Source organism: Arvicola amphibius, chromosome 9 (assembly GCF_903992535.2).
Source record: "Arvicola amphibius chromosome 9, mArvAmp1.2, whole genome shotgun sequence".
In the NCBI taxonomy this organism is placed as follows: domain Eukaryota; kingdom Metazoa; phylum Chordata; class Mammalia; order Rodentia; family Cricetidae; genus Arvicola; species Arvicola amphibius.
This window is the reverse complement of record NC_052055.2, coordinates 100,995,829-101,020,139: the sequence shown is the minus strand read 5'-3', so window position 1 is coordinate 101,020,139 and position 24,311 is coordinate 100,995,829. Positions and strand designations below refer to the sequence as shown.

The following is a 24,311-nucleotide window of genomic DNA, read 5'->3' as shown; positions in this document are numbered from 1 at the left end:
GCCAGACAATACAATCCACGAATCAGCAACCACAAAATCAGTCCTTCTGGCTTCTGAGAACACACCCACAGAGAAGAGTATTACAGGCACCTTCTACACACCCAGACATCCGGTGATGTCTGAAATACAACATGTCTACTCGTCTTCTCCTGACATCACCTGGAGATTGGCAGGCGATACAGAGTATTCAGCCCTCTGTTCCTCGGGGCCATCACATTCCCAGGAAGTAAAGAAAGCTCAGAAGGATGTACATGCTTTAAGGACACGCAGCAGGTAGGGAAGATAGAGAAACCTACACAGACCTCATTTTTACCCCACAACTTCCTATCACATAAACAATGAAAACTTACGTCTGACTCAGACGTGGGGACCACAAGAATCATCTCACTGTTTTGCCTGTGATTTCACAGACAAAGGCCAAGGAGCACATGAAATCCACACACGAGTTCCAAGTGAATATGTGCATTGTGCTCACAAGTACCCAAGACCCAAGTCTTTCTCCAACTGTGCTTCAAACCATGAGGCATGGCCAATGCTACTGCAAAGCCCTGGCTTCCCCACAGATGAAGAATGGAAACCAACAACATGGGAGACATCCTTCCAGACCCCTCCTCTCCCAACCAGCTTGTCTCTCAATACCGAAGGGGGTGCCCTTGCTGGAGGAGACTCTTGCTCTGCAGCTTTCCCAGTTACCCCATCCCCAATAACTCCCTGCATCATCCTATAGGGATCCTATAGCTAGGGGCACAGGTGGCCCCTTCTCCAGTTTCTGCCACTCCTCCACAAGGGTCCCATCTGGTCACGAGTAAGAAGAAAGGGCATTAAGTGGATCCCATGCATTACAAAACCCCAGAGACGATGTTCTGAGCCCTAACCAAGACGAGACAAATGCTCTGAAGGATTTAAACCCAGGAGATCTAAATGTCACTTTGCAATCAAAATGCTCTAGCGCTGAGCTGTATGTCCTAAAGGTCCTCACATTGATTGATCGCCTTAAAAGGCTCAGGGCTAGTGTCTTACATCCACTAATTAGTCACTGCGGGCTAATGTGCCTGTGTGTGTGCGTGTGTGTGTGTGTGTGTGTGTGTGTGTGTGTGTGGCTGATCGCTAGACAGCCACACCGCCAGCTTCTTTATAATTCTGAACCTGCATGTTATGCCTTGCAAGTGATGTAAGTGGGTGCCACTTGCTAGTGTCCCAGAACAATGAGGAACAGGTGGACGGACGCTAAGGAAGCAGATGAAGGGGGGGGGGCGCCTTTCGAGATGTAGGAACTTCACACAGACCAAGTGAGTTTAGCTCAGGACAAAGTACACAGCAGAACAGGACAGCCCTGTCAAGCCAAGGTCCATTCCTAGTATCTCAGAGACAAAGTCATCTGAGCAGCTTTAGGGCCACTGCGGCGAGCTCACAGTTAAGATTCGCAGGAACAGCTAAACTGCTGGTGCATCTCGGGCGTGGCTAAGTCACAGTCTTCTTCCTTACTCCATCTGACTCTGAACTTTAATATTTTCCTGACAAACTGGAGTAAATTTTACATCCTTTTATACTTTCATTATTTCCTTTCTAATGCCACCATTCCGTCTAAATTTGGGGCAACATCTGCACAATTCCCTTTCCTAAACATCAACTAATTATGATTTCTGTTTCAAAAGTTACTATGAGGGAAAACGGTTTTAGCTTTTTCTCTGCAATATGGGAGAAGAATTTAGTTTCTTTGATCTGAAACGAATGCATTCCTTTGGTCTCGGCCCTCCAGCAGGTTCAGCGCCAGCACAGAGGTTCACACCCCCTCCCTCCCTCTCCACCCCCTCCTCCCAGCTATCGTTTGCTGCAGCCCCTTCATCCCACCCTGGGAGGGGAAAGGCCCCACACACCGCCTATCATCACAGTCTTGTCTCTACAGGCTGTCACCTGGCTATGGCTTCAACATTACTTTTCAGGGAATATCAACTCAGAGTGTCAACCTTAGCAGAACATCCAGTGTCTCCATCTGAGGAAAGGGGTGACAGCACTAAGGGCCACTCCTCAAGTTTGAAAAGGGGGTGGTATTTGTTGTAAGAACAGAGCTGTGAAGCATCATGGGGAAAAAGCTGAGATCCCATATGTGGAAAGTGGGGGGATATATGGCTTATATAGAGATACTCCAGGACCCCTTCCCAGCCACATCCACTCCAGCTGGCCTCTGTTCATTGGATTTCCGATGATTAAATAGTGGAACATTCTTTACTGAATATTTCCATGGAAAGAATATAACAATCCTAGCCGGGCGGTGGTGGCGCACGCCTTTAATCCCAGCACTCGGGAGGCAGAGGCAGGCGGATCTCTGAGTTCGAGACCAGCCTGGTCTACAAGAGCTAGTTCCAGGACAGGCTCCAAAGCCACAGAGAAACCTTGTCTCGAAAAACCAAAAAAAAAAAAAAAAAAAAAAAAAAAAAAAAAAAAAAAAAAAAAAAAGAATATAACAATCCCTATCACATTAAACATAAACCTGATAGTATACACTATATGAAATAATAAAGGCAAAAATGCAGTTTCCACGCACTGAACTTTCGGACACTCCTTCGCTTCCGGTAAATTAGCTTTCGTTCAGATCTCTGAAATGCTACCATCAGAACACCAGTCCCACAGAATGAGGTTATTACGTATCTGTTTTTAATGTGAGCCCAAAATTATCTGGTCAAATTCACTCTGCATGTCAGTTAACGAAGATGACTATATGAAGAAAATGACAAACAGTCCTCAGAAAGGGCAGGGGACCTCCCCCACATTCTCCAGGAGCACAAAGACAAGACCACACCTAATGTAGAAAGACCAAAGTCATCTTTAGGGTGGAACCAGCTGCCTAAACTGAGGAAATATCCATCTCCAACAATGATGGGTACCAACTACCACCTCAGAAAATGGACAGCTGGGAGGGGACGGGTTTGTAACTGCTCATTTCTGAGACAATGAGCGTCTCTTCTAGGAAGGAATTTGAGGGCTAAATGTTGTACCCGCCATAAAGATGGCAGGAGAAAAGCATAATTAGACCTGGTGCCCATGGAGGCCCCTGGGAAGGGACTGCTGATGGGATCTGTCAGCGCAATGACTTCCCACAGCGGATTCAAAGGATAAGCCGGGGATGGAAACTATGCTCACTCTGACTTCAGACAAATTACTCAGCATGTGTTCCCTGAGCCCTCCTGGCTCTTATTATATTAAGTTCAACCCCAAATTCCTGCAGTCATTATCAGATTCTATCATGACGACAGCTCAGCAATCAGGGAGGCTTCATGTTGCTGCCTATACACCCCGTGAAAGTACACCATGCAGGCACAGAGCCTACCAGGCTCGTCAGAAGGATGCTCTCATCAGAACTGTATTAGGGCATGCAACACGGTCTGATCTGTCAGAGCCACGCTCTGTACTGGCTTAGTGTCACTGCTGAGTGCTGAGAAGGGGGCACATCAAGTAGGGAGGCCCACGAGTGTGAAACCCTTCACAGGCTTCAGAAATAAACAGGAAGAAAGGATGAAGAAGACCTTATTAACAATTTTATAGTGGTTTCATGAAAACATAGTAAGATTTGGGGTTCAGAAGTTAAATAAACACCTTTAAGACCAATTTTACTTGTTTCTTTTTACCCTTTCTAATAGGGATACTAAAATATCTCAAATTATTTACACAGCTTTAATCCTATCCTATCAGGATTCAAACCATCAAGAGATGGTTTATTTGAACACCTGCTAAACCATTAGGTTTCTGTAAATGTTTTTGAAACATGTAGACCGACATTTCCAAGGAGGAAAAAAATTTCCCATTCAGTCTGTCTCCATGGCCACAAATGTTGAAGTCTACAAACATCTGGGCTGGTTCTGATGTTTAATCCAAGGAGAAGGAGCCCCAGATGGCACAGAGAAAGGTGTCTGGACAAGAAAGGTTCAAGCATGCTGGGATTGTGGGCCACTGTGCATGTTTTCCATACAGATCCTTACACTGTGCAAATCAAAAACTCAACAAGAAAAAAACAGAAACTCAGGGACCACTTTCCCAAGTACACTTGTAGTCCCTTGGTTTCCATATTAATTAGAAATCGTATGCTTGAATATAATCAATCTTTATCAGTATTTCAGGCATGGAAAAATGTAACCTTACTTCCCCTGCCCCTTCCTCAGTCAATACCTTGAAGTAAGCAGTTTCTTTATTAACACATACAGATGCACATGCACGCACACATACATGTATGTGCACACACATGTACACACACATGCGTGCACATGTGGCTACAAAACTCTCCTACTTGCATTTTTTTTACATTTATATTTACAGTGCGGTAAAAGGCAGCATGAACTATTTCTCTTTCTCCCCTGGACAGGCTGTAAGGGGGTAACACACGCATGCAGAGCAGTCAGAACTAAATGCCAAGCCCAACTTGCCAATCAGCTTTCTGTTTTGAGTAAAGAGGATCAGGCACCAATCCCATAAGCAACATGGAGCCAGTGCCAAAGCCAGAGTCAGACTGGCTCAGGTCCCAGACCACTGTCCATGGTTGTAACTAACTTCCTCCATCTTCAAAATGATGGAGACCAGAGTGCCTATATCACAGAGTTATTAGAAAGACTGCATGAATTAATAAGTTGAATTCTTGTTTGGGGTTAAAAAAAAACCCTTTTCTAACAGAATTATTTTTAATGAACTAACGAGTGTCAGATTCATAAACAGAGTAACTCCAACAGCCTTTGGGTTGACTGGCATGGCTGGAGTGACACAGAGCTTTGGATTTGTTTTGTCCCCAAAAAGGTTTGTGTCCTAGAAGGTTGCTTCCCAATGTAACACAGTAGATTATGGATATTTGCTGGTTGGGTATTCTGGGAGGAAACTGTGTCTTGGAGCGCCACACTAAGAACCAATACTCATTGCATAAGGTAGGTCAGGCCTTTAGAGGCTGGGCTCCTTGCCACAAGTGCCAGTTATCATACAGGAAGGCTACCTGCACATGCTCAGTCTCATCTCACCAGCTCACTCCCCACTTTCACAAAAGGCGCTGCTAATGCTATCTAACAGGCTATAATACAGCACACACAGCCAGACAACGCTGATCTCCTGGATGAGGTGTGCCTCTCATCTCTGTAAAGGGTGCAGCCATTTTGCCATGGGGACACGGACAGGTCTAAGGCACACATCTTACATCAGTGGTCCCAGATATCCCTCCTTGTGGTCTCTGATCAACTCCAATGGTTCTTCAGTATCCCCAAGCACCTCAAGATGCTAGGCCTCTGTGCCCGCTATTCCCTCAACTGGAACGCTCTGTCATTCCTTCATATGGCTAAGTCCTACCTATGTTCCCCGTGACATCTGCTAGAATTCCAGGGTTAGCTCTTACAACCTCTTACAATTTCTCTGCAAGTCATAAATGATTTTTTTATACTGACTTTCCTAGGCCTCCTGCAGCTTAAATCAGTGTTGCTTGGCTCTGTGTAAATACGGAGAATCTCTACTCACCCAATCACAGGGACTACCTCACCAGTTGCCTGGAGCCTGACTAGAGTCACCCAGAAGAATCCATCATGAACTCCAGATACTGGAAACAGAGCTACAGGATGTGATGCTTACCCTTGTGTAGTGGTTTTGCTTTGAGCTCATCTTTCCTTGTTATGCCCCCATTTCTCCCTTTTGGGGTAAGAATGTTAGTAGTTATTTTTTAAATGTATTTATTGTTGTGTGTATGGATGCTTTTGCTGCATGTATTCCTGTGCATCCATTGTGTGTCTGGTGCCCCAGATGCCAGTCTGAGGAATCAGCCAGATCTGAGGCCATCAGATCTCATAGGACTGAAGTGACAGACAATTGTGAACCACCATGTGAGTGCTGGGAATCAAGCCCAGTCCTCTGGAAGAGCAGTCGGTGCTTTTAACTGCTGAGCCACCTCTCCATCCCTGGGGGAGATTGCCTTATGTCTCAGAAGATACTTGGAAATTTTGAAGTGCTCACACTGTTAGGTGCTATGGAGATATTCTGGAGGCTGGAATGGGTGGATTTTTGCATTATGAGACAGTCCTGAGCTTATGGGGCCAAAGACAGAATGTTGAAGTTTGAAGGCCCACCATAAGCTCAATGTGTTTGAATGCTTGGTCTCCTGTTTTGGAAAGGTGAGGAACCCCCAGGGGGTAGAGCCTCTCTGGAAGGGTAGGCTGCTGAAACTAAGCTTCAAGGTTTTATATTCTGACCTCACGTCTTGACTTGGTCTAAATAAGATAAGTTCATGCTCCTGCCTTAAAACACTTTCCCGACAATGATGAACTTTATCTCCTCAAATAGTAACCAAAAATAAATAAATAAATAAATAAATAAACCAACAAATAAATAAATAAATAGCTTTCTTCTTTTCGGTTAACTTGCTTCTTGTCAGGTATCTGACCATAGCAAGAATATGTTATATAGAATATATAGACATATAAATATATTCGAATTAGTTGAAATGACAGCAAAAAGAACTCCCCTATTATTCTGAAATCTAAATTTAAGTCAAATTAGAGCACAAAAAAACCTCACTGTGAAATATCCCCATTACATTTAGGGTGTGTGTGTGTGTGTGTGTGTGTGTGTGCGCGCGCGCACGTCTGTGTGCGTCTGTGTATGTCTGTGTGTGTGCTTATTGACATTTTAGTCAACGTCTAGAGAGCCCCAGATTCCAAGCAGGACATAAGTTCTGGCCAAACCGTGTCCTCTGCAGTAGGGCTGGCACCACAGTGCTTGTGGGAACAAGCAATGGGAACAGCTCCCAGAGGCACTGATGTTTGAATACTTGGTCTCCAGCTGGTGCAGCTACTTGGGTACATTCAAGAGACTTGCTAGAGGAAGTGTGTCACTGGGGCGGGGTGAGCGTTGAGGTTTCAATAGCCTCTTGCCCTTCCCAGTGTGATCTCTTTGCCTGGTGTTTTCAGCTCATGATACGAATCCTCAGCTTCCAGTTCCAACCACTATGTCTGCCACCTGCTGTGATGCCATCTCATCTCTGTGGACCCTAACCCTCTGGCATCTATCAGAAGCCCAAATAGGTCCTTCAATTAAGCCTTTGTAATGGTTGTTTCACCACAACAATAGAAAAGAAACTAATCCAACCACAGAGGTCCACTCCTAGCTTGTGGGACTGAACAAACACTTGTAAAACGACTGGGGACCTTGAGTGGCAGGTCACAGATAAGGAAGACATCTTTAAAAGACCTACAACATGTGGGCTGTCCTGACACTTGTTAGTTGAACAAGTGGGCCCCCTTCAAAGAGGTTGCGTTGCTGCAGGGCTCCATGCCCACAGTAGAAGTCGTTCATCTAAGGCTCACAGGATATGTGATCATCTTTGAGATGAAAGCAGTTTAGAAGTGCAAATGACTGTCAATATGAATATTAATAGCGGAGTATTAATAACCGAAGCTGTGTGCCAGACACTCGGCTCTTGATTAAACAGAATGGAGCGTGTGCCAAACCAAAGGCTTCTCAACTCGGAGCCAAGGGATCTACAGGAGACCAGGCTGCAGGAGGGCAGAGGACGTCCAGATTTGCTGCAGCCTTTTCCCAGAGTCCTCCAGTATTGTCCGACTCCTGTAGCGTGCTAGACCCGAGTGTCTGAATAAGGTAGGATCGATGAATAAATGAGAGAAGGAAGGAAAGCATTTGGAGCTGAAGCAGAAAACACAAACAGGGAAATAAAGGCTGCCATGTTCTTCTGGGTTCTGCCTACTCATCAAAAAGTAAATTATAGGACTTCTTTTTCTGTTAAAATTGCAAATCAGAACTGTTCCGCAAGCTGTGAACTCATCAGAAACATTTTTAACTGCCATAGCTGCTCATTACAAATATCGGAGCCGAAATGAACAGCAGCTGCCCTGCCAGGCTGTCTATGACCATGTCTTGTAACTCGGAGACGCAGACCCTCTAGGTTATGTGCTGCCTCAATCACGAACGTACTGTGCAGCCTTTGAAATTATCCTCTTCACAGTTTTAAATGCTGGAGCTTCTGCCTGACTAATGCCATTTTTAATTATACGGAATCAAGTATTTTATTGTGATCTAATGGGGTCTATTACTCATCCAAATGGCACCAGTCAGCAACAATATTCCCCAGAGCCAATTACTCAACCCTCCTCTCATTCCGGAGGAGCGGCGGCCCCACACGTGCGACTGTACACAGCGGGGAGCTATCACGTCTTGCCAGTCTGCTCCCAAAGGCAGAAAGTGCCATCAAAAAACCCTCATTGTAATGGCTTGCAATGGGCTCTTGACAGCAAGCCTAACAATGGTGACTAATGGAGCTGTAGCCTCAAGATGGGTACTACACACTGGTCCCTCTGGACCTACGGCATGCTCTGCACAGGTGGTACAGTGGGATGGAGCAGATGCTACGGAGGGCCAGCATCTCCAAGTCCTACAGCAAGCAGGCAGAAAAGCTAGGGCCCCAACCTCAGTGACAACACAGTGTTCCCATTACACAGAGACATACATACACACTAACAAGTACACAGCAGATGACTTGGCCAGAGGGTCCCTTCCTCTAGCTTAGATCCCACACATACACAAAGCAACCCACTCAGACCAACTTATCTTACCTACAGTCTATTTTAAGGGATTGAGTCATCTTAAGCAAACCCAAAGATAAGCAAAACTCATCTATTCCCCGAAGCTTTTACTCAAACATGTGAACTGCCAAGCCAATCACTAATGATAAGCAGAGCTTCTTAAAATCATAAGCATACTTGTAAATGTATATGCATATGTGCAGAGGTACATGATATTGATATGCATTAGTGCTGAAACGAACAATAAATAGGTCAGACTCCAATGCTGGACATTTTACCTAAAGACCGCTTATTAGTTTCCAAATATTTACAAGAGAAATTCATATTACTAAACCAGGCGCCATAAAACCCAGAAGCAGAGAAGTATACTAGGAAGGTCACTCAATGAACAGTGGACAAATAAATCTTTTTTGAGAAAAGTAGCAATCAATAGCAAGCAATGAGACCCTCTTGAATAATTGACAAGGCATCTTTTTTGGAACATTTACAGCACTATGTTTAGCATCCCATTTCGTGCTACAAAATAATTCACTCAAGTGTTGACTTCTTATCACATCTATTAACCAAATAGCAAATGGCAAGGAGCAGACACAGAGCTAATATTCTTTGGTACGTGCAGCCAACTGGAGTGATTAGCCAAGAGCTAATCTCCCTTCAGCCCTAATGAGAGAAAGGTTGCCCATCAATGCAGAACTGATACCACCCATCAAAGAACACAAAGCTCCCTGAAGCAACTCCAACACCACGCAGAGCCACACCATCTCCCTATGCCTACTTCCTTCCAGCAAACTCTTCAGCACCATCCTATGGCTGCTGTTCCAAGAAGCGAGCATCCCATCGGCTTCCTCTGAAGACCTCCAGGAAGGTGCTAGCCACTACACCCCTAAAGGGACAGTGAGACTCACTCTAGGTCTGTAGAGAGGAGATGGGTATCTGTAAGACACAGACAGGAACCTGTTCGTAGAGAAAGCCTTTGTAAGAAGACACAAATGCCCTAAGGTAGAGATAGTAGGCTCTGGGGAAGAAAATATCAGGACGGTGAAAACTAAATGCATGCTACAAAAGCTGAGGGGAGGTGAACAGGAGATCAGCTAGAGTAGGCAGGGGAGGGCAGAGGAAGGGACAGCAAGGAGTGGGGGAAGAAGCATGAAATGGAAGAGGAAAACAAAACAGAAAAGACTGCCTAAACCTGAGCCGAACAAGGACAACAATAGACACGCTAATATGTCTACCATGTAGGGGCGGGCATAAGGCTTCAACCCCATAGAAAGAACTACCTGCAACTAATGAATCCTTTAAGGTGGTGTCTTAGTTTGGGGTTTTATTGCTGTAAAGAGACACAATGACCACAGCAACTCTTATAAAGAAAACATTAATTGAGGAGACTCACTTATAGCTCAGAGGTTTTGTCCATCATGGCAGGGAGCAAGACGGTAGGCAGGCAGACGTGGTGATGGAGAAATAGCCAAGTGTCCTACACCTTGCAGGCAACAGGAAGTCAACTGACTCACTGGGAGGCATCCTGAGCATATGAAACCTCAAAGCCCACCCCCACAGTGACACACTTCCTTCAACAAGGGCATACCCAGTCCAACAAAACCATGTCTCCTAATTTCGCCACTCCCTGTGAGATTATGGGATTATGGAGGCCAATTACATCCAAACTATCCCAGAAGGAGAAATGTCTTCCCTAGGAAAGAACACACTAATTGGTTATCTTAAGCAAATGGTCAGCCCTGAAAACATACATACAAGTAACCTTATACAAATTGAGCAGGGGATATATATATATATATATATATATATATATATATATATATACATACACACACACATACATACATATTGTGATGTTTATTCTTGACTATAGGTAGAAAAAATGTGATACAGATAGATAGGTAGATAGATAGATAGATAGATAGGAAGATAGATGATAGATAGATAGACAGAGATGATAGATGATAGATATAGATAGATGATAGATAGATAGATAGATAGATAGATAGATAGATAGATAGATAGATAGTAGACAGACAGACAGAGACAGATATTTTGTCATTTGAGGCAAGATGGACAATAGTTGATTTGTTTTAAATTTCAAAATAGTTAGAAGGGGTTTAATCTTCTCCACACACAGAGGTAGTGAATTTTTAAGTTGATAAACTAACTACCTTGATTTCATCATTGCACAAGATACCAAAACATATGTGTCCTATAAATAGGTAAAATTATTCCTTATCATTCAAAAACAAAATAAAGACCACTCATCTCCTCAGCAGGTGACTGCAGAAAGCAGGGTTAGGCAGTGATGCCCATTACGTGATGACTCGCTGGGCAGCCCGTGCCTGTCTCAAAATTGACCTTCTTTGAATTCCTGGGAAACAGGATTGTAGACTCTTGGGTCTTACTTCTCTGCCTCTTTCATGGGAACTGTGTCATCATTTAAACTTCTTTGCTCCCACTAGGATGTTCTTTTGGAGACCCATTGACCATTCCTCCTCAGCTACTGTTGCAAGAATACCAGCTGTTGGCCATAGAGTCGGAGGCGCTAAGACCATCAAACGTGTCCAGGTGATGCTGTGGTGATGGGAAAAGGTGCAGGTGTGCTAAGCCCTAGGGAGCCAACTTGGATCTACCTCAAACAGCATTTTTCCAGGTCCAGGCCAACGCCTGACGCTTCCACAGAGCCTAGACAGTGAAGTGAAACAATCAGATACTTCGGGACATGGCCAGCACCCCAGCTTTCCCAGGTCCCCCAAAGATGAACGGCACCCCCAGGTCAGCAGGAAGCAGTCTCATCCCTCCCTCACATGCAACCCCTTTCTAACGCCTTACCTTTTTATAATAAGTAAAAAGGGAGGAGTGTTAGTATTCAGGCATCTGGACTGGCCTGCCCTTGGGGTCCTGACAGGACACATCCTCAGCTGCAGCCACTATGAGCAGCTCCTGTGCACATTCACTATGTTCCCTTTTAATAGGGCACTACCCACCTTCTCTCTCTCTCTCTCTCTCTCTCTCTCTCTCTCTCTCTCTCTCCCCTCTGTCCCTCCCTCTCCTCTCTGCTCTCTCTCCTCTTCTACTGCGCCTCTCCCCAGAGGCCAGTCTCCCCCCTCCCGTTTCCCCTTTTTATGTTCCCTTTCCCCTAATAAAAGCCCCTCCATGTGACCTCTGTTGCATGGCATCTTTCTCTTGCACCCCTGCCCCTTTTTTAATTACAACAGTGACTCCAAGGAGCTCATTCTTTCCACAGAGAACCAGGACCTGGCTCACACTTCCCAGCTCACCCTGAGTCTTCAAGCCCATCAGGCAGCCCCGTTCTCTCTCTAGGGCCCCAGTAGGCTCAGCTTTTATCAGTGAATGTGCATGGGGTACTGGGGTGGACCGAGCGCTGAAAAGTCATGGGAGACATATCTTATCCCGAGTCTGGTCAAATATCCCCCCGTGTGATGCTGAAATCACATTCTATTCTGCCCAGCACATTCTGGATAAAAGAGAAAATTCATGTGAATGTTTTTATGGGGGGTGTGTGCTAGAATAGGTCTTGCACATGCTAGGCAAATTCTCTGTCACTAAGATAGTTCTCCAGATTACATGTGAATTTTTAAGGATAAATTGAAGACCACAAGTAGAAAGGTGTTAGAAAGGAGAAGGAAGGTGTTAAAGAAATGGGAACACAGAGTTTAGCAGCTCTCAGAGCTACGAAAAATCCACCCAGAAGAGACCAGGAACACCATGGTTCCAAACAGGAAGGGCAGTGGATGGCTCTCCAAGCAGCTGCAGGGTAGCCTATGCAGAACTGAGATTTAGAACCTCCAGAAGGCTCGATGGCATCTTAGAGGGCCACCAAAGCCAGAGTACACACACCAATAGAGGATATAGAGAAGAGGCAATCACAGATAAGTGTACCTAAGGAGTCAAGCAGGGAGCCACCTGCATACTCAGCAGGCATTAACAGGAGATCAAGTCCCCCTGGCAGTGCTAGACATGACCTCAATGGCTGCTTTGAACCCCTCTTCTCCCTGCTTCCACCCACTTTTGCTACTGTCAGGACTTATGAAATGATTAAGCTTTCTCTCGTTGTAATCCCCAAGTTATCACCCATCTTTCCTGGGGCCCACACCCTAGATCCACATTAGCCTTCATGACAGAGAACCTGTGGCTAATTCAAGCCTCAGTCAACAACATGAAGAACCTGTCAGCAGGAAGGCCAGTGGAGCCAGCAGCAGTCCTTGGTTCCCGTGCCTACCCTGTCACTGGAGAAGTTGGTCAGGGCTCAAAAGTCACACAAAAGGCTCTTGGCTCTCCTCCAGTTCTCTGTAGTGGGGAGAAGGGCTAACATGTGAGGGTTAAAATAGGATTGTAAACAGCGATTCTGCTTTGGTTTCCTGGCTGCCCAGACCTGAATAATCACACAAAAACTATATTGATTACAACACTGTTAGGCCAATGGCTCAGGCATATTTCTAGCTAGCTCTTATATCTTAAATTAACCCATTTCTATTATCTATGTATCACCACGAGGCTGTGACTTATTGGTAAGGTTTGAGTGTCTTTCTCCTTCAGCAGCTACATGGTATCTCCTTGATTATGCCTACTCTCTCTATATATATATCTCTGTTTGGATTTGTCTTTACTCTGTTAAGCTACTGGCCAAAACAGCTTTATTCGTCAACCAATAAAAGTAACACATACACTGAAGAACATCCCACATCATAGGATTACCAGCTAGTGAGTACTTCCTCCAGGGAGGGACCCAGAAGTTGCTAACTTCAAAGAGCCACAGAGCATCTAACGCCCAGAAAAGCATCCAGCCCACGGAAGAAGAAAATGAGCAAAGAGCGCTACAAAAAAAAATGTGAAAATTAAAATGGAATCAGAAATGCCCAGAAGGAAGAATGATAAAAGTAAAAAAAAAAAAAAAAAAAAAAAAAAAAGTCCTGGGCTTCAGCAGAGTAAAGTGTTTGCAACGTCGTCTCCTCTCATACGAAGCTGCTTGGCACCCGGCCACAGAAGGTATGCCCTGCCATGGCACTGGCCTCTCATTGCCCACACCCACCCAGTTACCATCTATCACAGGTGTTTAGATCCAGTACATAACAATCCCAGAAGGGCAGTCACAAGGGAGGGCTTCTCAGCCCACAAGGCTACCAGCAGCAACAAAGGCTTTATGTGGTCCATGGGACCAACTCTGGCGCTGATTTTGTTAAAAAAGACTCGTGGATTAGTTTGGGAAGACAAAGGAGCCATCATGACGAACACCAACCACATTTAGCAGACTAGCTATTAATCTTATGGGGACAAGAAGGTATTTTCTACAATGTCTAAATTCAGGGGGGAAATAGATTGCTGGTGTTTGGAGGATAAAAATAAAAGGAACATGCATATACAAAGACATTGCAAGCAAAATCATGGCTCACAAATGACAAAGGAGTAAAGAGATGGTGGCTGAAACTGGAACTAAGGGAAGGGAGCAGTCCAACCACACATAACAGTTATGTATACTAACCATGAGGACCAACAGACGCGATCCATGGATACCAAACACAGATAACAACTGCAAGCGTCAACCATGTACACCCAACTATGAGCATCAACCACATATAATGAGCATGCACAATAAGCAGGAGCACCAACCCCGAACACCAGTCATGAGCACCAACCACACTGCGGCCAGTAGAATCATCAACCACATGCAACAATCACACATAGAAACCATGTGTTTCGATCATGCATACAACCACAAGCACTGGCCATGTGTATCAATCATAAGCACCAACCACATACAACAAAGAACAACAGAGCAACCGTGAACACCTATCATGTGGTTTTAACTATATACACCAACCATGATTTTCAACCATGAGCAACTAATCTTACACATCAGCCAGGAGCACTAATCCTTCATACCAAACGTGATCACTGGACCATGTATGTATGCTGGCCGGGAACAACCAAGCTTGCATACCAGACATAAACACCAATCGCATGCACCATGCATGAGCATAAATATATGTCCTTTACAAAGGTTACAATGACGACAGTGCTGGAGAGTCAATAGTCAGCAAAGGAGCTCCCCAGGGCTTGAAGCGGGAAGGCTTCTGTTCGTCTGTGCTCTCTATGGGCCTTGCCATGAGTGATGTGAAAACAGTTTAGTATTTCACAACTCTCCCTCTGGTCAATAAACAATTCCGCTTCTTTAAAGCAGTGATGTGGGACTCACCTCTACCTGCCCATGAATGCAAATGTGTATACATTAAGCACTGACAGCATTGCCTTTCAGCCCCGAGCTCTTCCCATCTGCACAGCTCCAAACACAAAATTGCCAAGGTATTCACACCGTTGCGTCAGAGGCTGCCCAGAGGCTGCCCTGACCCTTCTCTAGGAGAAGCAATTTAACGCAAGAAAAAATAGAGTTTGTGGGGGCTGGAGAGATGGCCCAGCGGTTAAGAGCATTGCCTGCTCTTCCAAAGGTCCTGAGTTCAATTCCCAGCAACCACATGGTGGCTCACAACCATCTGAAATGAAATCTGATGCCCTCTTCTGGCCTGCAGGCAGACACACAAGACAGAATATTGTATAATAAATCAATAAATAAATAAATAAATACATAAATACATAAATAAATAAATAAATAAATAAATAAATATTAAAAAAATAGAGTTTGTGAATGGTACTGGTTTTAGGGTTTCTACTGCTGCAATGAGACACCATGACCAAAAGCAAGCAGAAGAAAGGGTTTATTTGATTTACACTTCCACATTTAGTCATCATTGAAGGAAGTCAGGACAGGAACTCAAACAGGGCAGGAACCTGGAGGTTCTTATAGAACCCAGGGCTACTGGTCCAGATACGGCACCATTCACAATTATCTGCCCCACCCCCCAATTGATCACGCATTAAGAAAATATTTACAGGCTTTCCTACAGCCTGATCTTATGGAATCATTTTCTTAATTGAGGTTCCCTCCTCTCAGATGATTCTAGCTTGTGTCAAGTTGACCAGCCAGAACAGGACTCAAAATCTGCTTGTCACTTTGCCTCACGAGGAAGAGTATGCTAGGTTTTAAAACAGCTTTATAGTCCTGGCAACAGCAAGATCAGGGATTATTTGACACTGAAAACGTCTAAGCCTCTGTTTTCCTCCTACACACACAGCTGAAGGACCACCACTTCATCACTATGCATTTCCATAAACTTCTACATAATAAACATCTGTGTCTTCTCACTGAATTCATTGGGCAAAGATACTCTTAATACTCTACATGGACAAGGCCTTGGGAAGATACCATGTCCTTCCAAGTGACTGCTCAAGGCCTCCCAAGAACTTTACTTGGAGGTTTAACAATTGTTTGAAGAATGCTTTGACCTTTCAAATCTAACAGCATCATTGGTAAGCAAACCTGCAGGAGACAGCATCTTTGCAACAAAAGCATCTTCTTGATTATAACTCTCTGTGTCTGATGACATTTGCTATACCTTCTTACTATTATCTGATCTATGCCAAAGCCTCCCCCACTTCCCTTTCTTCTCTCTAGCACTTCTGGGTTCATCTTTGGTTAAACCAAAGAAAAGAACCCTTTGCATAGCATACAAAGGCGCTAAGATAAATCCTCAGCACTAGAAAAACTCCTGCTAGATAAGAAAGAGAGAGAGAGAGAGAGAGAGAGAGAGAAGGGGGGAAGAGAGGGAGGGAGGAAGGGAGGGAGGGAGGGAGGGAGGGAGGGAGGGAGGGAGGGAGGGAGGGAGGGAGGAAGAGAAAGATATAGGCACGTGTTTTCCTCTACATACCCAGCTATGTAACTTAATGGAAACAAATACAATTAATTACAAATAAACATCAATGTTTTTACCCTGGGCACCTCCTGTCCACCCTCCACACAGACAAATGCTTGGTACACCACAGGTTCGCTGATGAAGCTGGCCCTCCCTCCTTCTGTGCACTACTGAGGACCTGTCTCCTACTCTCTGAGGATACTGCATCTGCCCTTGGGAGATGATGTTCTTAAATTCTCTCTTTCTACTTCTATTGATTGGAGTTGCAGACCCTGGCTCGTATGAAACTCACGAATTCATTTGAGTACTACACATACATTCCATGAAGCATTTCATGCTTACAGATAACCAGTGTATCAGAGCAGTGTAAACACATGTAAAGCAGATGCATCACATGAACTATATGTAGCCTGTTTAAGGTGCCCACAAACAGTTCCGCCTCTAGGCAGACATAAGCCACTGACAGTTAAAATGAGCGTAAAGAGAAGGCAAGTGGAGCAGGGGCGGTGGTGGTGCACAGTTTTAACCCCGGCACTCGAGAGGCAGAGGCAGGCGGATCTCTGTGAGTTTGAGGCCAGCCTAGTCCACAGAGAGAGTTCCAGGACAGTCAGAGCTACACAAAGAAACCCTGTTTCAAAAAAGCAGGAGGAGAGAGGAGAGAGAGAAAGAGAGAGAGAGAGAGAGAGAGAGAGAGAGAGAGAGAGAGAGAGAGAGAGAGCACAAAACTGTAGTAGAATTGAAATATTATTTAAGTTTTTGGAATTCCATTTGAACTTCTCTCAGTGATCTAAGGGGCCCGCAATGCAATGTGCTAACAGAACTCCTGAGTCACTCACTGCTGCAGACACCTTCAGCCCGACAGCCTATTTTTAAAGGTTAATTAAAATTCCAATAGAATGCCCATGGAGTATGCATTTCTCATTCAGTAAATTGGAGGCTCTCCCAAGCACAGCAAACCTGATAAAAAATTGACCTTGGCCTCTTCCAGAGACCCTATGAAGAACACTTTCACCGAGCTAAGTGTTCACTGATATTTTATTTCAAAAAGGTGCCTGGAATAAGATTGTGCTGGCTGGAAGGGACAGAAACTAAATACAGGCTGAACTAAAATACTCATCAGAAACAACCATATAACTGAGAACTGATTCTACCCTGCTCAAAGGGCCTCAGAAGAAAACAATGGGACAGATCCCCTCGACCCCACCATGGGGGCTGCTCAGTCCCAGGCAACTGCAGAGCTTTCTCTTTCCTGCAGATCAAGGAGAAGAGCTTGCTTTCAGGGAGCGGCCACAGCCAGCTGGATCCACAACTAAGCAAAATGATCCTCCCCTGCTGTCCTTCTTAAAGCAACTGGCAGTCGTGCTTTTTTCTTTTTCTTTGGAGAGGGGAGTGTCGTTGGGGTTTTCTTCTTCACTTTAATGATGCTTAAAAGATCAGGGACACGGTCTGTGATAAGAAAGATAAAACTGGGCAGGAGCAGTGGAAAACATGAAACAGGCTCCAGTAACCATGGGGCTTAGATGTTCATTGAAGGCCCATGACCAAATCTCCTTAACACAGGACGACTTAGAATCTAAAAGCAAAGTATGATCGATCGATCGATCTATCTATCTATCTATCTATCTATCTATCTATCTATCTATCTATCTATCTATCTCTATCTCTCTATCTCTTCTCTCTCCTCCTCTCTCTCTGTCTGTCTCTCTCCCTCCCTCCCTCTCTCTCTTCTTCCCTCCCTCCTTGCCCTACCCCCACCCCTGTGCGCACACACACAAATAATTTTCCACATGCACCCTTAACTTAGGTTCCTATACGCTATAGACCCACTAGCAGAACCCCAGGAGAAACACCTCGTTGGTAATGTTGGTGACCTAATTGCCCCCAGACAGGTGGCAAGAAAGTAAGGAAGCCAGAATTAAAACTATTGTGCTGGAGCTCCTGGCTCCTGGGCCCTCCTCAGGCCCCAGAGTCCCCTTCCCTTCTTCAGTAAGGACTACCACAAGCCCTAGGGAGGTCCTGGGCCTCAGCTCTGAGAGAAGACAGTGAGAAGCAATGCCTTAGGACAGCACCAGTCCCAGGATGCAAGGGAAGTCTAGTCTATGACAGTGTCCAGACCACACTCTGCCTGTGTACTTAGAGGATGGAGAGAAACCTTCCTCTCTCTGTATCTGGCTGTGGTTGCACCGAGGTGCCACCTGCAGCCACCGCCTTTCTCAAAAACTGGTTTCGGGCTAGAGGTGAGACTTCAGCTGCAAAGCAGGGTGGGCATGTGTGGCTTTTCGGATGGGCAGCTCAGCCTGATCTGTGCAGGGCTGCTGTCATTTATGCTCAAACCGTAACAGATGAAGGGACACTCCTGCCACCACAATGCTCTACAATCCCCACGTCAATGAAACAGCAGCTTTAAGCCTGAAGAGCATCTGTTTAATTTGGGGGTGAACCAAATAAAGAGGTCACTCCTGCTTCTGTTTGGGACCGTGTCTCTCAGTTAGCTAGTTTTGTCATGGAATAAGAAGACGCCTCTGAAGCCAGATTCCTCGAAGCCAGCGAGGCACTCAGGCTAAAGTTCATCTTTCCAGTATCCTGCTAACAGCGAGCCATTCAGCAGAAGGAAGCGTTACATTCTTGATTTTCTGACCTATGTTCCTGGCGACCTCACAGGGCTGCAGGAAAGAACAGAGAGCTCACACGTGGTGGCACACGCCTAATAACACAAGCACGCTGGAATCTGAGGCAGAAGGATTAAGAGTTCATGGCTAGCATGGGCCACCGAGTGAAACCGTCTCAAAACATTTTTTAAAAATAGATAAAATATTCTGTATAATCCATGACACACGATAGGTGCTCAGTGAAGAGTAATTTGGATTGTTCACTAACAAACACTATTAAGAACACAGCACCAAACGTTGCTGTCTCTGAAGTGCTTTTCTCACACTCAAAGTGTCCCGGGCAGATGGGACTACAGCAAGGTTCTCACGTCACCAACTATCTGATACCCCATGGGGTATCTGGCTCCTTTCAGAATCCAAGCATGTCTATTCCAGCATGGCTGACCATTTGCCAAACAGAGAGGCAAAGGATTGTGGTTGAAGGACTCAGCCTAACACAGGTGACATACCTAGATATCAATCTCCGTGGGGCACAAAAGGCTCACTTCTCCATCCAGTCGGTAGAATTACTGTGTCCAGCCCTCAGCAGCATTAAAAAGGAAAGATACAACCTCTTCAACTTTGATGACTAGGGATCAGGTGAATTTTATTTCAGATACCTCAGACACCCTCTACCCTGGTCAAGGCTCTCATGTTAGCTGCCTGCTACCGTGCGGGCTATCTGGTTTCTCTCAGAATTAAGCACACCCAGGAGGTGAAGGCCCGCGGAGGGTGAGTTCACAGTGACGCTTAGACGTGTAAGCAATTCAAGAACAATCTGGATGTCACGAGACCCTGTCTCGCTGCTGAAAAAACAACAAGCCAGAAAAATATACAGTTCAGGACCGCGGGGAAACTGATGGCACAGTATCCATACATATGTTCCAGCCCCAGCACAGGGGAGGGGCAGAAGGGAAGACACGATATATACAACCTATGTTATTACCTCTCGAGCCCACATTTATGTCATCAAAGGTACTGTTAAACTTCCCCCAATGTTTAAGTCTGTGAAAGCATCTTTACTCTCCAACCTCACAGGGTTCTGCACAAACACCAGCCAGTGATCGTAATGGCCTCCTAAAGAGCCATGAACACCTCTCTTTTCCCACTCTGTTTGGTCAGGTTCATGGCGAGAGACCAAGACAGGTTATATAGATAGGCACAATATAACTAGTTGATAGGTTCCATATATGTCCAAACAAAAGCAAAGAATATTCAAAACTAAAAAGCACTTGTTAAAGTAGGAATTATCATATACTTAAGTCTTTACTAAATCCTTCATACTAAAAACTCAATCTCCAAATGTTTCAATCTGAAACCATAATACCCTTCTGGCAGAATCCCTATTTGCCTGACTGCCTTCCTGTTTCTGTTTGTTGGATTGCTAGGGATGGGAACCAGGGTCTCTGGCATGTTAGACATGGACTGTGCCACTGAGCTAAATCCCCAGTCCTCATAGAACTCTCAGACTGTCCTAACACAACCCAGTTGGTGATAGTTTGGGATATCAAAGGGGTTCCCTTGCAAAACTTTCAAGACAATAAACAAGTTAGGTTGAGAAAGTTAGCACACATTATAAAGCTTTCAATAGTTTTACAGTATCTTTCCAGCCAGACTCTTCAACCGCACTTTAAGAAGCCACACGGAAACAGTATTTAGCAGCAGATAAACCAATAATCCCAAACTAGGCAATGGGCACTTCTAACTTGGTACAACATTTCTAGGGGCAGCATCAGTAACTGATTTTTTAAAAACAGTCATCTTAAATCTGTCGGGTAAGGGACTCCCCAGTATGCTGAAGACAACCAAGACTCCACGCAAAGGATTCTGTGACCTGTGCACGAAACCAATCAGAACTTCAGTGCATTTTATACCTGACGCAGTCCCCAGATTTGGCTATAACTGAGTTAAGAATGCAGATAGGCTGAGTAGATACCTGTCCATAATGTACACACCTTAAAGGTTCACATATCTCCATTAGCCCAAAAAGATCCGAGGGACTTCTAATCAAGAAAGGGGAAATGTGACATTTAAGGTTACTATTAGGTCATATGTGGCATTTGTTTAACGGTGGAATGAGTATCCATTTACTAAACAACAGGCAGCAACATCCAGAATTTAGCCTCACTAGAAAGCATCAGTGTAAATTTTAGGGACAGTGGAGTACCAAGAACCCGTTTGGAGGCAGTTTTTAGCTGGTCTCTGCCTACTGTGTTCATAGGTGGCTGACACCTACATAACATGCAGTTTCGGTCCCTTTCTCTTTCACATCCATCACTGTCCCATAGACTGCTCATCGAGACCTACTGCTGTTTCCCCACAGTGGTAGTGTGACGGCAGCACACGCGGCTTCCAGCTGACCAAGAAGAAACCCAGTGACTACTAAAAAAGAAAAATCAACAAACAAAAGCTCCAAATACTGCAATCTCTGCCTCTGCTACTTTCCTCTCTGAACATGGCCAAATAACACTAGACTTAATTCTAACTTTCCCCCCAAACCTGAACTTGGTGCTTTTGAGACAACTGAAAGAAAACCTGCATTCAAGGTGACATACACAAAGAAGATACGTTCTCAAATTCCCAGAAGTGCAGACATCCCAAACCGCGGTGCATCAACCTCCAACATCTCAAAATCGTAACGACCCAAACACGAGTTCCTTATACTCAAGCACTATTGCTAAAGCTACAAGCTTCTGCCTCGGAGACAAGTCCCAAAGAACGCACTGAACAGCAGTAAGGTCCCAGGAGTTGTCTGAGGCTGTACCTTTCCTGTATCAGAGGCTTCCGGGTAAGCGTCAGACCAACCTCACTCCTCAAGGTGAGCTGGACCAAGGTCTGGTGGCAGTCATCAAAGCACCTGAGCATCTCATAGGCGTCATAGTTCCAAAGCTCACAATAATTACTGAAGCAGGAGGAAGCAACCAACAAATGTTGCAAATAAAATCCTTTAATTATAATATTAGATTACAAACAACACCGACAAGAACGAAAAGCTTCTGAGCCTCTAATGGAGTTAGTATAGCTGGATTCAGCCACAACTAAAGTCAAATTTAAATTTTGGTCCCTCAGCAATGATCCTAAGAAGGAAGGACTCTTTCCTGACTACCTTTCTCCCTGTCCACAGAAAACTCAAATTTAGTCATCCAGGAAAAAAGTCTTCCAAATAAAACAGAAGTAGTAAAGTCTACACAATGCAGGTGTACAAAATCTAATAATGAAAAATTCAAACAACGGTCCATGTGGGAAAACAACCCTGCCTAAGAGACCATAAGAGGACCTGGGCTTGGCAAGAGAATGCCGCAAGCCCTGAGGTTAGGACCACACGCTCCTGGTGATTCTAGGCAAACTCCTTTCTTCCTTCTGAAGACAGCTGTAGTCATTCTGTGCCAGCATCTGCCCACTCTGCCCTCTGCCCTGCCCCCCCCCAAGCAGACAGTTAAGCAGGTACTAGGCCAACAGCTCCCTGTCAGCGATCAGAACCAGAGGACCAATAAGCTGTAAGTTCCCAACTGGTGAGCTGAGGGCAAGGAGGAAGACTCCGGAGGTGTGGGGGAAGATGGTTGTTTCTGGGGATTTGGAAGGGTAACAAAAGTGTGAGAGAGATATACAAATTCATACAGTCAGAATGGATGGATAAATAGACAGATACACACAGAGTCAGTATAGACGGATGGATGGATGGATGGATAGACAGACAGACAGACACATCAGGCCTAGTCAAAATGGAAGTGGTGGAGCGTGGCAGGTCAGAAGGCATATCCATCTAGTGAGAGTAAGAGGATGGTTCACAAGAACTGGTCATGGGGGCAGGTGTGAGCACAGTGCTCTAAGCACTTGGAAAGCAACTTAGATGTCCACATGAAGTTTGGGATAAGGGTTAGGAGGTGCTGTGCTGGGATGTAGCCAAGAGTTGGTTAAGTGGGAATTGAAAGCTACGCAGAGCCCCTGGAGCACAGAGAAGTTTTTAAAGAATAAAACAAACCATTAGGCCACGGAAGAGCCTCCGAATATGACTACTCGTACATCCACGTGCGCACAAGCATACACTTTCCCACACAGTGACGCCATATCATTGGGGTAGATTCTTACCTTAGCCACTGGCACGCTCCTGTTAGACGCCACGTCGCACAAACTGGAGGTAGAGCTGCCTGCCGCGGCTGGAAGAAAGACAGGGGAACGTGGGGGACTGCTGGTCGCGCCTCCTGGAACACCGGCGAGCGCCGGGAACGTACCGGGGCCCGGGCGCGCAGGAGGGCTGCTCCCCGGACTGGTGCCCGTGCGGGGCCTCTGGCGAATGCCATCCAGCAGGCGCACCAGCAGGATGTTGGCGGGCAGCTCGTCCACACCGCAGCCCACTAGGATGCGGCACTCCGGACAGCGTAGCTCGTGGCGCGAGCACACGATGCTCTCCAGACAGCGGCGGCAGAAGGTGTGCTGGCATGGTAACACCTTGGCCGTGGTATCCAGGCGCTCCAGGCACACGGAGCATTCCAGCAAGTCCAGCAGCGATGACTCGTCCATATCCTCGTCAGTCCTCGCTTGGGCCTCCTGCTGCTGCTCACCCTGCCTGTCGTCGCCCTCGCTCCGAGCAGTAGTGGCCGCCGCCTTGGACGCCAACAGCCAGGACGCTCCTAGCAGCATGGGGGAGGCGCCGGCGCGGGCCCAGTGAGCCGCCTAAGTCCAGGAGCCCCAGCCCAGCCCGCCAAGGATAGCGAGCATTTGCACCCTGCCGGAGCGGGCAGGGTTCCGTCCCCAGTGGACGCTCAGACAGCCCGAGGCGATGGCCTCTGTGTTGCAAAGTGACACACGCCGACCCCGCCTGCGGAGTTCCTGGAGCAGTGAGTCAACTCCAGGCAGCTGAGCGGGCTCAACCCTCCTACACGCGCGGCTGGCCACTGCGGGCTACACCTGTCCCGCCGCGCCGCTCGCACCCCGGAGCCCAGCGGCAGGAAGCGCGGGGAGAGGCCAGCCGGGTCCCCGGGGAGGCAGAGGTGCGGCGTGCGCGCTCCCCCGCGCTGCAGGCGAGCCGCACAGCCCCCCTCGGCGCCTCCATGCGCCCCTGGGCTGCCAGAACGCCACCGCCTCGCTCAACCAGCCGGGCTGGACCTTCTCCCCGGCCGCGAGCACGTGCGCGGGGGGTGGAGGGGGGAAAGAGGTCACAGTCACTGAGAAGCGGACACCTCTCTTGCCTTGGCGCTCTCCCCTTAGGCCACCTCCGAGGCTCCGGAGAACTTCCCCTGCGCAGCCTTGGCCCTGTCCCCTATGGACGCCGGACTCTGGGTTCTCCCCGAGCTTCAGGAGGGGACGTTTCTTCTCAATGCGGCCGCGAAGGAAAG

At 46.3% G+C, this 24,311-nt stretch overlaps 1 protein-coding gene across 1 annotated transcript in view; it reads right to left on the bottom strand.

Annotated features, from left to right (window-relative positions):
* The window catches only part of Sh3rf3 (SH3 domain containing ring finger 3), a 258,560-nt gene extending 234,944 nt beyond the window's left edge, over window positions 1-23,616 (bottom strand). The window contains exon 1 of the mRNA XM_038343904.1: window positions 23,065-23,616. Within this exon, the coding sequence (XP_038199832.1) occupies window positions 23,065-23,616 (552 nt within the window). The remainder of the gene's footprint in view (window positions 1-23,064) is intronic.
* Window positions 23,617-24,311: the final 695 nt, after the last annotated feature.